We start from the raw sequence: 15,428 nt of genomic DNA on the forward strand, positions 1-15,428 counted from the left end.
TCTCTCATTGGTGTGGTTTCCCACAAAAATATATTAAATTATAAAAGGAAAGAACGGGAACTATGGTGCATATTAATCATTAGGATTGCCTACAATTACATTAAAAAAACAAGTTGCAAATGAACATGAAATAGAGATTGGAAAACCAATTGGAAACAAATTGCATGCGATCATAAAATGGAGCTGGGTGGTTATTATCAAACATTAAACATCCTAGTAGTCAAATCAAGGGAAAATCTTATTGTGACTATACTATTTTGCCCCTTATCTCATTTCAAAAAGTTATTTAATGGAAGAATAGAAAAGAATTTTTTTTAAAAGTGAAATGACGGATTTATCCTCGTTGAAAAACCCTGCATTAAATGTTTTTTAGAATAAGACAATAGGCACAAAAAAACAAAAAGATTATAGTTTGTTGGTTCATTATATTGGTGACAAGAAGTTATTTCCCAAAATAAAAAACAAGTGGTTGACGTGCAGTTGGGAAACAAATTTGTTACCTTAATTGGATCATCAAATTGAGTTAAGGGAGAGGGTTCTGAGCAAGTAGAGAGTACATAGATTTTTTTTTTTTAATCATTTTTTTTAAAAAAAAAATAAAATAAAATAATCTATGTGAGGATTCACAGTGTACACCATAGGCTCAGAGAGCCTTTTCCTTTGAGTTTAAAATATAAATCTAGTCTAAGAGTCACGTCACTGATACACTTAGAAGGCCCACATCCATTTAAAGTTTTGCAGTCCCCCTTTAGCTATGAAGGAAAACTCGTTCTATAAATTAATATTTGGTGTGGTTTTAATTGGAACACCTTTTTGTCAAAAACTTTGGCTTTTTGTTCTTGATTGTATGGGGTTTGTTAGAGAAGGAGATATGAGAAATTGGTGGCCGAATCTAACACTGGATTCTTTATAAATCTAGATTGGGGCTTCAATGTATAGCATGGTTGGAAGACTCAAAACCAGGACTTAACAACCTTTGTAGGAGGAAATAATGGCTCAGCTCACCTATTTATGCCTAGTCAAGACATTCTTTGCTTAGTATTTTAAATTGTGTATATTATATTATATACTAGTTAAGTTCTCTAAAAAAAATAAAAAAAGATGCGAAAAGGAATATTAATGAAGAAGGGACAGTTTTCCTTACGCCACGGTGAAGGGGAATCCCTGGACCGTAGCAGCTTTCAAATGGGCGGAAGAGAGTATTGCGCAATAGTAGGGTGTAGGTTCAATCATTCGTAAATAAGGGGTGTTTTAGTACCCTAGGATGGTGATTGAACCCTTTTAGCATGGTGGAGGAAAACTTTCTCCTTGAAAATATGAGAAATTAGACAAAAGACAGAGACAAAATGCATTGATTGTGTGAAACAGGCTAAATGTAACCAATTGTGGAAACATATAGTAGCAAAACCCAGAGAACAGTCACATAAAAATAAGTAAAGCGGAAGAGATAGATTAAGGAAAAGTGAACTTGATAGAGAATGAAGGGACACAGCATGTGATGACTGATGAGGGACGAAAAAGATAGAAACAATATATAACAATCACATAAAAAATAATAATAAAAAAAAAAAGTGATAATTGAACCAAGTAGAGAGTGAAGGGACATAATATGAGAAGGACCTCGATCAGTCACAACTCACAAGCCAATATGAATTCTTTAGATAGGATCCTTTGACCTTAGAACCCCCCCCTCCAAGATTTAGATAACTGCACATAAAATTTATTTTGGACAATTGATTCACTTGTGATCCTCGTAGGATCATATTTTTACTGAGGTTAGCCCAGCCTTTTTTGGTGGGGTTGTAGGTACATTCTATTCTTTGGGGGAAGGGGAGGGGAAGATGAGAACCGGGGGTTAGCCCTTTTGTTCTTTCTTTTTACTTTTATTTCTTGTTCCATTTTGATTCATTGCTTTTAAGGGTTTCCAATAGTACTAACCTTTCTTGTGATAAGACCCAATTAGGGCATACCCAGTGCACGAGGCTCCCGCCATTGTGAGGTCTGGGAGGGTCATAATGTACAGAGGCTTAGCCCTGCTTTCACAAAGATGCTGTTTCCAAACTCGAACCCATGACCTATTGATCACAATGGAGCAACATTAACCATTGCACCAAGGCCCGCCCTCCTGGCAAGACCCAATTCTTGCATGTAAATTGGCACAACAGTGAAAAAAAAACACAGTAGAAATAGGTCCATTTTCAAGCAATTTTTTAAGAGGGTTGAGTTTCTCTGACTCTTTGCCTCCAGTTTTCCAATCATGTTCAATTGTTAAACCCATCTTATCCAAACATCTGTAAATTAGAAAGTTGGAATAGTACTATGGAATACGGATCATTTATTGATGGCAATAACCTTTTTAATTATGAGCCAATTGCTTATAGCATCTATGGTTCCTGACCATCCACTTAGATTAAGCATCTCCAGTAAAAGAAAGAAGAAAAAGCACCAATAAAACTAACCATCTAATCAATGAACATACTCTTTCCATACACAGTTGCAAATATTTCTCAAAAGATGAGATTCTGAAAATCTTTGAATCAATTGGAAGTTCTGATCTGTATTGATAGATTGGGTATTCATGGCGATTTGTCAATACAAGCATGGGCTGCATATGAGTTTCAGGATTCTTTCATGTAACCATGGAACCAATTCAAAAGAATCAATTCAATCTTCTTTTTCCTTCTTGCTTTTAAACAATATAAATGTTATTTCTCATTGTCAATTTTTCTTACAGATACACTGACTTGAACAATAACAATAAGATTAAGGGCCATTCCTAAGTAAATTCATGGATCAACACAGCTAAGGATAAAAGAGCTTTGCGTATAAGAGCTCATTCCAAGTATCTTGAAGTCCAGGTAAACACCAATGCACACAATCAGCATAGCTTACAGGGTTTGCTAATTGCTCAGGTGTCAAAGGGCTCCATTGTTTCTTGTAGATGGAAGTATGGGCATCTTTCCTATACTCTGAGAGTTGAGTAATGTTGAGAAATGTAATGGGTACCTTTGATTTACTAAACACTTCCCCAATCACCCTCATTATTCTCTTGTCTTGTCCAGAACCCCAGTAACTTGGATCTTCAATTGGAGTTGTTTGATTGTAACAGCTTCCATTTGGGTCTCCTCCCCAATCAATGCTCCTGCAATACCTCCTTCATTAGGCTCTGTTTGTTCTTCTCTCTCTCTGTCTGTGTTTATGTGTGTTTGTGTGACAAAAGGAAAGAGCTAATTAACAGGGCAGTGTAATAAAATTAACTTACCTCCCATGGGAAGGCGACATGCTGGTAAAGAAAACTCTGGTCTTCTGAGGATCCAAATTCTTCTGTGCCCATTTCAACATACTCTTCATTGCCAAGTGATAAGCATCGTCGGTTTCCATCTCAATGATGTCTTTAACTGAATCATTGAAAGATCCCCGCCTGTCAAACAGAAGACATGATCAGTGACCTCTACTGATGAAGAGAAGTAAAAGAAGAGAAAGCCACAGTAGAGAGAATAGTTACAGGATCTTCATTTTCATCCCGGTCATCCACCAAAGATAGGTATTGAATACTACAATATCGGCTCCTTTCCAGAAACGACCATGTTTATTGATGGAACCCCTACGAACAATTCTATCTGTCACTCTATGGATGACTGCATCATCTGAATTTGATTCCAGAAGAAACGGAGCCCAGTAGAACTCAATTGTGGCATTGTAGTCCTACAAGAATTGAAGAAGAGCTCATCAGTCACACAAATCACCATGATATTTAATTAAAAAAAACAAGTTTTACCACCCCCCCTCCCTCCCTTGATTGATGGGTTCAGGTGGTGTCCATAGGGTACAGGAATCAGTGGGGTATTAGGACTTTGTACTATAGGGGGCAGAAATTTATGATCCTTGATGGGTGTACTTTTCCTGCACGCTGCACCTACGGTGCCTGAAAACTGCATCCTAAAACGAAGTTGCAAAGTACATACTAGGTAAGGTTGTCAATTTAGGACCAAACTGGGACCACACTGGAACCGACTCACTAAGAACTAGAATTGATCTACCCATTAAGTTATTGGTTTAGTTCTGCATATGAGTTTTGGAATCGTTAATAAACAGGATGGGTCTCCCAATGGTGCTAGAACCAAAAGATCAATTTGGAATTGACTGGAACCGGAGCCACCAGGGTCCATTTAAAACTTAAATATAATCAAATATTTGAGTATGATGATTTGGATTTTGTGTTTTAGATTTATTGATATGTTAGTAATGGAGATTTCCTTTTAACTATTTTAGTTCATATTTTTATTTGTATGCTAATGGATGGATATTTGTATGTTTAGGTAAACCTTTTGGAATTTTGGGCAATTTAATAGTGTTGAACTGATTAGGAACCGAAACCGTCACACACATTAATAAATGGTTCTGGAAATCAGGTTTGAAACCAATAGATAAACGGGCCACTCTGGTTCTGATCCTAACAGGTCCGGACCCGGGCAGGGCTGGAAATGGATAACCGAAAATCCAAATTCGATCCGTATCCGTATCCATTTAGGGGCATCCGAATCCGTTTAGAGATATCCGGAAAAAAATCCGAATACTCCGATAAAAATCCGAATCCGAATACTTAATTATAAAAAATTAAGCAAATAATGATCTTGAGGGTTTTTGAAGATTCAACAGGTTCTAGAATATGAGGAAAAGAGAATCATGATCTAAAACTATGGATTGAGAGTAAATTGTATCCACTAGGGGGATGAAGGTTTGGGTTACACAAGGCAGAGGTGTAAACGGGAATTTGATCTGCATCCGAATCCATCCGAATCCGTTTAGAGGTATCCGTATTCGACCAAGGAATATCCGAATCCGATTACATCCGATCCGTATTTGAGCCGAATCCGATCCGTTTACAGGCCTAGACCAGGCCCCTTAAAATCAGAACCGATCGGACAGATTTCCACATTAATACTACTACTTTTTTTTTTGGGGGGGGGGGGGGGGGACTCAAGTAATGCAATGCATCAGGAAGAGTCTCTTGTTACCTTAGCTCTGAAGACTGTAAGTGAGTCGAAGGTTTCCATGGATTTGGCATGCTCAGGGATGATCCGGTGGAGCAGACAGACCATGGAGACATACTGACCCCTGTTCAGACTGTCGCCAACAAACATCATCCTCTTCCCTCGTAGTTTCTCCAGCATAAATGTTGCATTGAAGCTGCATGTTTTTTAATAATTAGACACAGCAACTAAAACATAAAAAGCATGCATTTGTACAATTCTACTTATTAAAAGATATAATATATGTAATAGTAAGAACATGAGAATTCAATTAAACCAAGGATTTGACAATCCCACATAAAAGGGAAAAAAAACAACAACAAAACATACCAGGTTGAATGTTTGATATTAACTTAGGTGCCTGTTTGATCGGACTAAACTAAAATGGGTAAAAAAGGCTAATCCAAGTTGAATTAGACTGGTGGGCAGTGGAACAGATGTGCCTAAGTGGGCTAGGTATTGGCTGACCTATTATAAGCCCATGGATCGGGTGAATACCATGTCCAACCAAGAGTCAATTCAGGTAAAATTTTGCTGAACCCTTGGCGGGTTTGGGTCTCAAAAGGCAGGTTTGATTTAAGAGACGATAGCATTTATTTTTCTTCTTCAGGATCACTGGTTGGAAGTCCAGGTTATGCAAGGTAGAAATGTAAGGGAACCACATGTTGACCGTTTTGAGCCAGGACCTGGCCTAACTCCAACTACTAAATAACTGGGCTGGGATTGGACCATCAGCAAAATTTTATTACATAAATCTATCAAATTTGAGCTAGGCTCAGCCCATATTTGGTGGTAATGGGAACTATGAAATGTATAAATACAGTACATTTATGGGAACTATTCACATTTATATAGTGATGATAGGGTAGCACTGACTTATTCTTTTATCCAAATTAGATGACGAGGAATGATATTCATATAATTCTTCATTTTCCATTACTTACTTTTCTTATCCCATTTCTTCATTTTTTAATCTTCATTCCTCTTACATTGTTTTTAAAAGGATCCATGTAGCCGACCCTATTTAGTTGGGATAATGCTAAGTTGAGTTGTTAAGAAACACGTAATCTGGGTTATTTCTGTAAGGCTCGTTATATGGGAAATGAAAGGGAAGGGAAGAAAAAAAGGAATTTTTGTAATCATTACCCCAACATAATTATCTTATCTTATAAGGTAAAAAATTAAAGTAGCTTATACAATAGGGGAAAGTTTTCATACACGGCTGTGTAAGCCGTGTATGTGAGAGGGTGGGAGTTTCAAGGCATTAATTAATGGGTGGGGGTTTATGACTTTTTCAACTCTTTGTGAGAGGCGACATGACCGTTCATGCTTATACGGCCGTGTATGAAAACTTTCCCCTTTTTCAAAATCTGAAAATGTTTGGTTTTTTTTCTTGATGAGTCGAGGTTTTCTGTTTGGGAGGCTAACACGGCACCTTATCGATTCAATCAATGAGGGTAAATAGGTCATTTCATGAAGAAAGGAAAGAGCTACCTATTGCCGGCCAAAAACCTTGGGACCAAGTGGAGCCACTTGTAAAGGGCTACTTAGCGTCAATGTGAGAACTTTTGAGGATAGGTATAAGGGTTAAATTGGGTCAACTTAGTATGGGATAGTAGGTTAAAGGTGATCAAGTATCTAACATGAGACCTTTCAAATATTGTATAGGAGGAAGTTTTCATACACGGCCGCGTAAGCATGCTCGATCGTGTCCCCACTCACAAAGAGTTGGAAAAGTCATAAACCCCCACCCATTAATTAATGCCTTGAAACTCCCACCCTCTCACATACACGGCTGACATGTATGAAAACTTTCCCCTTTGAAAAAATTGTTAGCTTCGTTCTTCCCAAAATTCTAATTTCTAGGTTTCATACCAAATTCAAACTTTTTTTCTCCAGCCGTTTCTAAATTTCTCCGAATCGGGTTCTTAAACCTACCTTGGGCAGATTGTTGCTTTATACAGTTCACCGACTAGAAAAGCATCTGGAGACTGGAAGTTTCCCTTTTTTGGGACTCCACGACGACTCAATAGTCAAATCTCAATGACATCTGTACGCAATGCGACTCCATATTAACATACGCCGAGAGAACCGTCGGTCCAATGATGGGAAGGGAAACCGCATCTTTCCTAAACGAATCCCTACATCCCACCTGATAGGACCCCCTTAAACTAATACTCACCCTTCGATCATCTCCGGCGTTCTCCACTCCTAAACTGGATCGATCCCGGTACGGCTACTTCGATTCCGAACATCCAAACGGAATCGTAGAAAAGAGGGGACAACGAAAACGGAAACGGAAATTGCAGAAAGCTTTAAAAGACTAAAATCTAACCTGGGAAGGGAACAACCATGAGGCTGCCATCTCCGGTGCTGGTACTCTTTCTCAGGCCTCCCGTGTTCTTGACAGGTTAACTGTGGCTGTATGTACGGACATTCCCATTCCTCATACATCGGCCGATTGGACTCATCACGAACCCATCTCCCATTAAATACATCGCATTTCTCTTCTTCTTCTTCTTCTTCTTCTTTCCGGTCTCCTTCTCTCCCCTCGCTGCTGATCTTTCCCACCGCAAACGGCAATCTCTGAGCATCATTCTCTAGCTAGCCCAGCAAAGAAAAAATTAGATTCAGAAACACACACAACACAGCATCACATCACTGATCAATCACTACCACCCAAAAATTAAAAATAGATTGATTCAACAATTTAACTCACCTGTTCTCGATTTCTTCTGCCGTTCTGAGTTTGGCCGGAGATCGTTAGTGGGTCGTTTGAGAAGGCAACCCAAGTCTTGGCCGTAGATGATGGCGACGAAGACGATGAAAGCTAGTAAAGTAAAGACAAAGGGTGAAACACGAGTCTTCCTAAGAGGAGACGATGATGAATAGGTGGAGAAAGACTTTTTCATCTCTCTCTATCTCTCTCTTCTCTCTCTCTCTGTGTGAGAGCCCATATATGTGTCTCTGCTTATTTATGACTTATCGAAAACTCACTCGGGTTGTGTAAATCTATTATTAATTACATAACAGTGAGTGTGGTACTCTGATGTAGTGGTTCTATAGGTCTATGTTTTCAATGTGTCAAGAGGGCCAACTGCCTTTGGATTGGAATCTTCTTTGATTAGATCTAAGAAGATTATATCATATTGATGCTGAAAGGGACAGAAAAAGAGAATAAAGAGGGGAAATGAATTGGGTTGGAAGGTATGATGATGATGATTGAGGCTATTTTGTTGCTTAGGTTGGAAGATTAATCAGACAATGAGATGGCAAATTATGTTTCTTCTTCTTTCAAAATTAAAAGATTAAAAGGACAGGTAAAGGTTTGGTCACCCTGTTTGTCTTTTAGGTTAAGGAGAGAAAAAAAGAGAAATGATTGGTATTAGGTGTTAGCTCTCAGATTTGATTAAGCTATGAGATCAAATAAATAAATAAAAAAAAGGTTTAAATATTGTAGAAGTGAAGAAAGAGAGTTGGTAGTGTTTGGTGAGATTTCAATTTCAATGAGCTGGGAGTATCTATTTATCTATGTACTCTCAGTCTCTCACATAAATGAAACTTAACTATTGAAACTTTTAAGTATTGTGAACTCCCTTCCATGATGGGGGTGGTGGGTAAGTGGTGCTAAATATTTTTATTTTTTTGTTTGGTATTATTTTTTTATTTTATTTATAACACTATCTCCTCTATAAGTAGAACATGTAATCTTCTTTTGATTGTTTAATAATTTTTTTAATTATTTGAAAATGAATTTATTATTATTTATTTATTTGGTATCATTTTTTGTTTATGTTATTTTATTTATGAGACTTTCTGAACGACACACCTCTGTAAGTTTTATTCCCAATAGTTCTTTAAATATGTCAATGGTAAAAAAGGATTTTTACTATTATGCTACTATCAAGAGTTGTAATTGTCTAACACGTTTTTGAGTTACCGTGTGAAAATACATAATTTTATCCTCATTTATCGGGCAATGTTCTTGTTCCCTAATTTGAAAATTTATTTTTTTACTACTAACTTGAAGAACTTTTAAGAATAAGACAAGAGACGATTAAAAGGAAATTGTAACTTCTAAGTTCATCACTTTGGTGACAATAAGAACCATCCTTTTATTATATGCTTAGGAAAAATTTCTCCCACAATCCACCATTGTTGTTTTGTATGGGTATTTATTTTTGCCTCTTTGGTTTTATTGTTGCCTTGTTAGACTGACCATTGGATTGTCAATCGTACCACCTTGCATTATCCATATGTAAGATTAGGCTCTTTACATCTTCTCAAAAAAAAACAAATAAACTAAAAAAAAAAACAAAAAAAAAATCTTGTTAAGCATATGCTCCACCATATGTTAAATTAAATATTAAAAATTATTTTTCTACATTTTTTCAAAGTTTTATATTACTTTGTGGAGTGCTTCATTTAAATTGAAAGTTACTAGATGAATAGATGGCAATATAGACCATCACTAAACATAGCATACAATAATTTTCGCGTAAAACCTCCTTATATGAATTTGGATATTGATATGTCTTCTCCAAATTATCTTTCAATCATAGTTTAACATTATAGATAATTAATTAATTTTTATCTTAACGTTTGCAATGTTCATATTCATTATTTTCATGAGTTAAAATTTATTATAAATTTTTTTTTATTATTGCGAATCATTTTTTTTATCTTCGGCCTTGCCATCCATAGTATAGCTATTGCAACCATTGAAGTAGTTATTGGACTAGTCTTTTGTCGATCCGTTGTAATAGAAAAACAAAAAAACACTCATATCAATCAAATTTTTTCAAATTAATATGAAATTAAGTCCGCAATTCATTACAAGCTTGTCCTGGGGCTGTAATCTTCATTGACTATGATAATTAATCAGATATTATTGGTGTAAATTCAAAATTGAATGCTGATCATATAAAATACACATTTGATGATGAATCGAATTTGGTTAGCATGATTGGATAGGATTCAGATATTGACTTATTCATTTTATGTTGATAGGAAATAGAACCTGATTGGCATCTCCTTCCATCTTTCATGCAATTTCTCTAAGAGAATCTAGATAGCAAGACCGTTAGGGTTAAAGGCAGAGCACCTCCAGGATCATTTTTTCATCATCTTGAGACTTTGATATTAATTCATCTTTTTCAAAGCATGATAAATTAATGGGTAAAAGTTGTGCACGACACCAACATCAACTCAAAATGAAATTGTACACCCCCTCACATATCACTGTTCATGTAAGGGGATGATATGTCATAAATGTCCCTCTCCCTTTTGTCAAATTCCAAAGGGGGGTTCCCTTGTTGGCCCGAAACTGCACTCGAGCACTATAGGGACTCCTCTCCCTAAAGTAATTATCCTATCTGTAGTAGCGGTTACCTTCTAGTTTATTTGGTTGTCTAGGAACTATTGTCTTTTCTAGAATTAGGACTCAAACCTGTTAGCACTGTTGCATAATATTTCTAGATGGGTTCCACATTTATAGATCCCCAAGCCTACCATTTTGATACATGGGATTTTTAACCCTACAATGTTGTCTCATAAGGACTATCAAAGTTTACGTATTTGGGATCATCCTATTATGCTTAATGACGGCAATTTCAATCCCTCTTTATGTGAGGCAAGGTGGGCTTTAGTTATTTTTTTCAATCAACAGTTTATTGTGGTTTTTGTGGATGATGGTATCACGGGAACTGCTAAGAAAGCAAAAATAAGAGGATTGCAACAAGGACTATAAGGTGCATTAGAGTTGGGATGGAAAGAAGAAGCTTAGACGGATTGCAAGGAGCTTGTTGACCACATCAGTAAGGGGCCAAAATCGGAATAGCCATGGAATTTATTTTCATTGTTGTATTATTGATTTAATTAAAATTGTTGGGTATGTAATATTATTTAAAAAGAATAGGTTGGTAGTATCGAAAGTCTATCACCGACTGTTACGAGAAGGAGGAGATTTGTGGACAATCTAGACTCCTATTTTCTTTGCATTTAAAAAAAAATATGAGAAATAGATTTTGGACCGAGTTTTCCTTAAGCTATTGTGAGTGAATGAGATTTGTTGGACAATCTGGACTCTTCTCTTTTCTTATTTTTTTTGCATTAAAAAAAATATGAAAAATCAGGTTTTGAACCGAGTTTTCCTCAAGTCATGGTAATGGGAATCCATTCACCTGAGGGCTTCAGATGCACAAAAGAGTATCAAGAGGATATTTTGAAAAAACATACTAAAACCCTCTAGGGATTCGTAAAACTTAGGATGATATGGTGAACCTTCACTACCTGGTGAAGGAAAACTCGAGAGTGCTGTAAGATCAATACTACCCCCACATTGTGTTGTCCACATAAGTCTACAAAATTAGTTAGATTGCTTTTGTCGCCAAAGCATAAGGTTTATATTGTCCCCACACCCCCCAATTACCCTAAACAATATGTTTACCAAGGTTGGTGAGCTTTGTAAAGAGTTGCTTCAACGATAAATAATGGGTAAAATACACGTACCCACCTATAACGCACCCAATATTCCTCATACCCCCCTAAGGTTTTGACAAGTCCACGTGCACCCCCTGCAAATTCCATGTACCACCCCTACTTTACCCCCCTAAAGCCATTTAAGTCCACATCAGGCGTTAAATGCTAAACAATGACCAAACTACCCTTTCTTCTATCTTTTCTAAAATTTGAAAAGACCTAATTGCACTGACCTATTTGCTAAAATTTGAAAAGATCAAAATGCCCTCATCTTCCCCAAATCATCATCTTCTTTTACAATGTAGATACCCAATACTACCACCACCACCACCACCACTGCCACCCACCATTAACACCATCACCACCGCCTTTAGCATCGACCAAATCAGAGTGTCGACGGTCTGAATGTTACTGGCGAAGGATTGCCGTGCTCCAGCGACTGCGATGCTAACGTCAGATGCCCGTGAAAGTGGACGGTGATCATGAATCAAGGGATAGGGGTCATGGCTATGCTCCATGCTCCGACGACTTCTATTTTTTCTACCTCACTTTTCTGCACCATTGTAATTTTTCCCCTACTCCCTATTCCCCTTTGTCCCCTTCTTCTCCGTCTCCTTTACCCACTCCCCCATCCAGTAACCCCCTACCCATCTCATTGATCAAAATTAGACTCAAATTAATATACCATATTTGTCAAAAATGAGTTTTAAGTTGTGCCACATGGAAGGATGATGTGGTAAGTCCGACCATTAGATATCTAGAGTATAGGGTGGATTGGCTAAAATGTATCAAATTTCAAGCTCAAATTAAATCATAAATGTCCCCATTTTCAATTCTTATTAACTATCATGATTCGTATCAGTCTCAAATAGAGTGACAACACGTGGTTACATTAAGGTTTTTTTTTTAAAAAAATTCTAAAAATCAGTATCGGATCGGTATCTACATGAGCCAATCCGATACGATTACTAAAACCATGCTCTAGACTACATATTGCAGAGAAACCACTCCTAAAATTATCACATTGTTCCTACCTCTAATATCGTCCTAATTATCTAAACAATTAGAAAGAAATCTATTACTTGATATATATATATATTCAATTGGACAGAGTTTCCCTCCACCCATGATGAATGAAAATCTATGCAACACGGGTGTGGGATGGGTGGGAGAAGGTATTTTGGGAAATGCAAAATCCTAGGATGGGTGGAGAACCGTTCCCTACGGAAGGAGGAAAACTTTGTCCATTTCAAATAACTCCCGCTGAATTCTAGCACAAAACAAATTGCCATTGTTATGTATCCAAACATTATTGAAGGCCTTCCATTCTGTCCTACTCTTCCCCTCTCCGTCTTAAGTGGGGAGTACAAAAAGAAGATTTACAATGAGAAAGGTTAGCCGAAATCTTAAATTAAATAAGTTAAATTGAGGTTGTTTATTCTTTATCAAGCATGTTTAACCACATAAAGGCTAATGATTTGACCATTTTGAGTATGGAGATATGGTATCATCCTTAATCTCCGTTTATCATATTTTTGGTAGCTTATTCTTAGAATATTTAACTTTTGAATAATTTTTTTAACTTTTTTTTTAAAAGGGAATGACATCTCTATAGGCTAAAGGTGTATTTAGAATATGTAACCATATATATTGGTTGTCGTTGTCTTATTTTTAAAAGTTCTTTAAGTCAGGATAAAAAAATATTTTTTTAAATAATTTGAAAGTGATATATTCAAGAGTTATCATTGTCGTACATCCGTTTTTTAATTACACATGTGTGAAATAATAAGATTTTACATTTATTGAAAGACAAAGTATGTTATACTGAAAGGATAAAAAATAATAATAATAATAAGATTATAAATTATTTGACACTTTAAAAGATATCTATAAAAAAATCCCTTTGTTAAAACACGTGACAAAGTATGATGTATTATTTTATTTTGGGTGCAAGGTTCAAGGGCCCACAAGAGACCATACAAGACCTACTAAGGGGTCAGAAACAAAAAGAGACCCACGATGGGACCAACAGGGCCTAAGGGGCTACACTTATTGAAAAGCAATTAAATCACTACATAATAATAAGGGTAAAATACACGTACGTACCCCCTGTAATGCACTCAATATTCCTCGTACCCCCCTAAGCTTCTGACAAGTCCACGTACCACCCCTACTTTACCCCCCTAAAGCCATTTAAGTCCAAAATGATAAAAAATAACCAAACTACCATTTCTTCTATCTTTTCTAAATTTTGAAAGGAAAAAAGATCTCTGTCCGGGAGTGTGGCCTACGCCAGCACTCCCATGAATCTATCTCTCTCTTCCCCATGTGAAAAGACACATCTGCCACCTTATTTTAAGGAAGAGAGAGATAGACTCATGGGAGTGCTGGCGTAGGCCACACTCCCATACAAAAAACTACTTCCCAATTTGAAAAGACCTAATTGCCTTGACTTATTTAATAAAATTTGAAAAGAGTAAAATACCCTCATCTTCCCCAAATCATATCTTCTTTTACCATGTAGATGCCCACCACCACCACCACCACCACCGGCAGTTTCACCCCCTGCACCAATGCCAGCACCTTCCGTGGCTACGCTCCCACATCAACTCCAACTACCGCTCTCGTTCCCGCTCCAGTCTCGACTTCTGAGATGGCTACATCTCTGTCTCCAAGCATTGCCTCACCTCTCGCGCCACCTCTTGCACCTGCGGATAGTCCAGCTGTGACGACTCCTTCAGGCGCTCACGGTTCACTCAACAGAGTTGCAGTCTTGGATTCTGCCCTTTTCGGCACCGTTGCTGTTGCCTTGTTGATCTAAAATCCATCATTCAATCATTTCCTCTTAGCTTAGGATTTCATTTGTTCCCTCTTTTTTTTTTAATATTCATTGTATTTTATTTTGGAGTTGATCTAGTTGTGTTTACACAAGGACATGAGATCTCAATATTTTTGACTTGTGGCCTCGCATTGAACGTGAGAGATCTGAATATTTGATAGTGGATGGTTGTGGATTGATCGCATGTACACTAAAATCATATGAATAAAGCACTTTTTTCCTTGGCTTTTGAGTTTTGCGAATTCTTGTATATTTCCTCCCTTTCTTTGTCCAAATCACTCATAAATAGTAGAGTTCGATAAAAATTTGTTTTCGTAATCAATTGAAATTATAGACAAAGAGAGAGAGAGAGAGAGACTAAATTTACAGTTAGAACCCTCATCATCGAAATTACTCCGGATTCTTCAAGTAGAGGGAAGCAATCAAGAGACCCACTAGGATTCGTTACGCTCTGCTCCACCTACCTGTCAACAAATGTTTCATTTTCCACTCCAAAAAATGTTTGCTTTACATTATGTAATTTATAATACAGAACCTTTACCTTAATAACGAGAGGCCGAAGTAGGTGAACGGAATCACTACATATCCGTTCTAAAGCGGTGCTGGTGGGTATCTACATGGTAAAAGAAGATGATGATTTGGGCAAAATGAGGGTATTTTGGTCTTTTCAAATTTTAGCAAATAGGTCAGGGCAATTAGGTCTTTTTAAATTTTAGAAAAGATAGAAGAAAGGGTAGTTTGGTTATTTTTTATCATTTTGGACTTAAATGGCTTTAGGGGGGTAAAGTAGGGGTGGTACATGGAATATTGAGGGGTGATACGTGGACTTATCAGAAGCTTAGGGGGGTACGAGGAATATTGGGTGCATTACAAGGGGGTACATGTATTTTACCCTAATAATAATGACTTAGATGCCGTCAAAATGACTTGATCCACTAACGAAGTCTCTGAGCACTTTCCTAAGGAACCAGTGCCATTCACCAAAGCAAGCTAGATCAGCAAAGTGTGATACTTTTATTATTATTTTGGCCAAATGTTCTTTGTGCCAGGGCATAGGCTGCACTCAGACACATGGT

The 15,428-nt window shown here is 37.1% G+C and overlaps 2 protein-coding genes across 2 annotated transcripts; one reads left to right on the top strand and one right to left on the bottom strand.

The window, feature by feature from the left end:
- Nucleotides 1–2,781: 2,781 nt before the first annotated feature.
- LOC122649174 (protein trichome birefringence-like 33) lies at nucleotides 2,782–7,970 on the bottom strand. Its single transcript, XM_043842551.1, has 7 exons — nucleotides 7,749–7,970; nucleotides 7,592–7,617; nucleotides 7,369–7,546; nucleotides 5,019–5,190; nucleotides 3,506–3,705; nucleotides 3,263–3,421; nucleotides 2,782–3,142 (listed from the first exon to the last, which is right to left on the bottom strand). Exons 1-7 carry the CDS (start codon nucleotides 7,943–7,945, stop codon nucleotides 2,803–2,805), a joined length of 1,272 nt encoding a protein of 423 aa, XP_043698486.1. The 5' UTR covers nucleotides 7,946–7,970; the 3' UTR covers nucleotides 2,782–2,802.
- Nucleotides 7,971–14,037: 6,067 nt separating this feature from the next.
- Nucleotides 14,038–14,334, top strand: LOC122672267 (classical arabinogalactan protein 7-like). The gene has a single exon (XM_043869783.1). It carries the CDS (start codon nucleotides 14,038–14,040, stop codon nucleotides 14,332–14,334), a length of 297 nt encoding a protein of 98 aa, XP_043725718.1.
- Nucleotides 14,335–15,428: the final 1,094 nt, after the last annotated feature.

Source organism: Telopea speciosissima, chromosome 1 (assembly GCF_018873765.1).
Source record: "Telopea speciosissima isolate NSW1024214 ecotype Mountain lineage chromosome 1, Tspe_v1, whole genome shotgun sequence".
NCBI lineage: Eukaryota > Viridiplantae > Streptophyta > Magnoliopsida > Proteales > Proteaceae > Telopea > Telopea speciosissima.

Bases quoted from the DNA above. Each gene is read 5' to 3' on its own strand.
- LOC122649174 (XM_043842551.1), bottom strand. From the start codon at position 7,945: ATGAAAAAGTCTTTCTCCACCTATTCATCATCGTCTCCTCTTAGGAAG. The intron at 7,618-7,748 runs GTTAAATTGTTG...TGATGCTCAGAG, and splicing joins AAGAAATCGAGAACAGGTGA to ATTGCCGTTTGCGGTGGGAA. The intron at 3,422-3,505 runs GTAACTATTCTC...TCTGTTTGACAG, and splicing joins GGGATGAAAATGAAGATCCT to GCGGGGATCTTTCAATGATT.
- LOC122672267 (XM_043869783.1), top strand. From the start codon at position 14,038: ATGCCCACCACCACCACCACCACCACCGGCAGTTTCACCCCCTGCACC.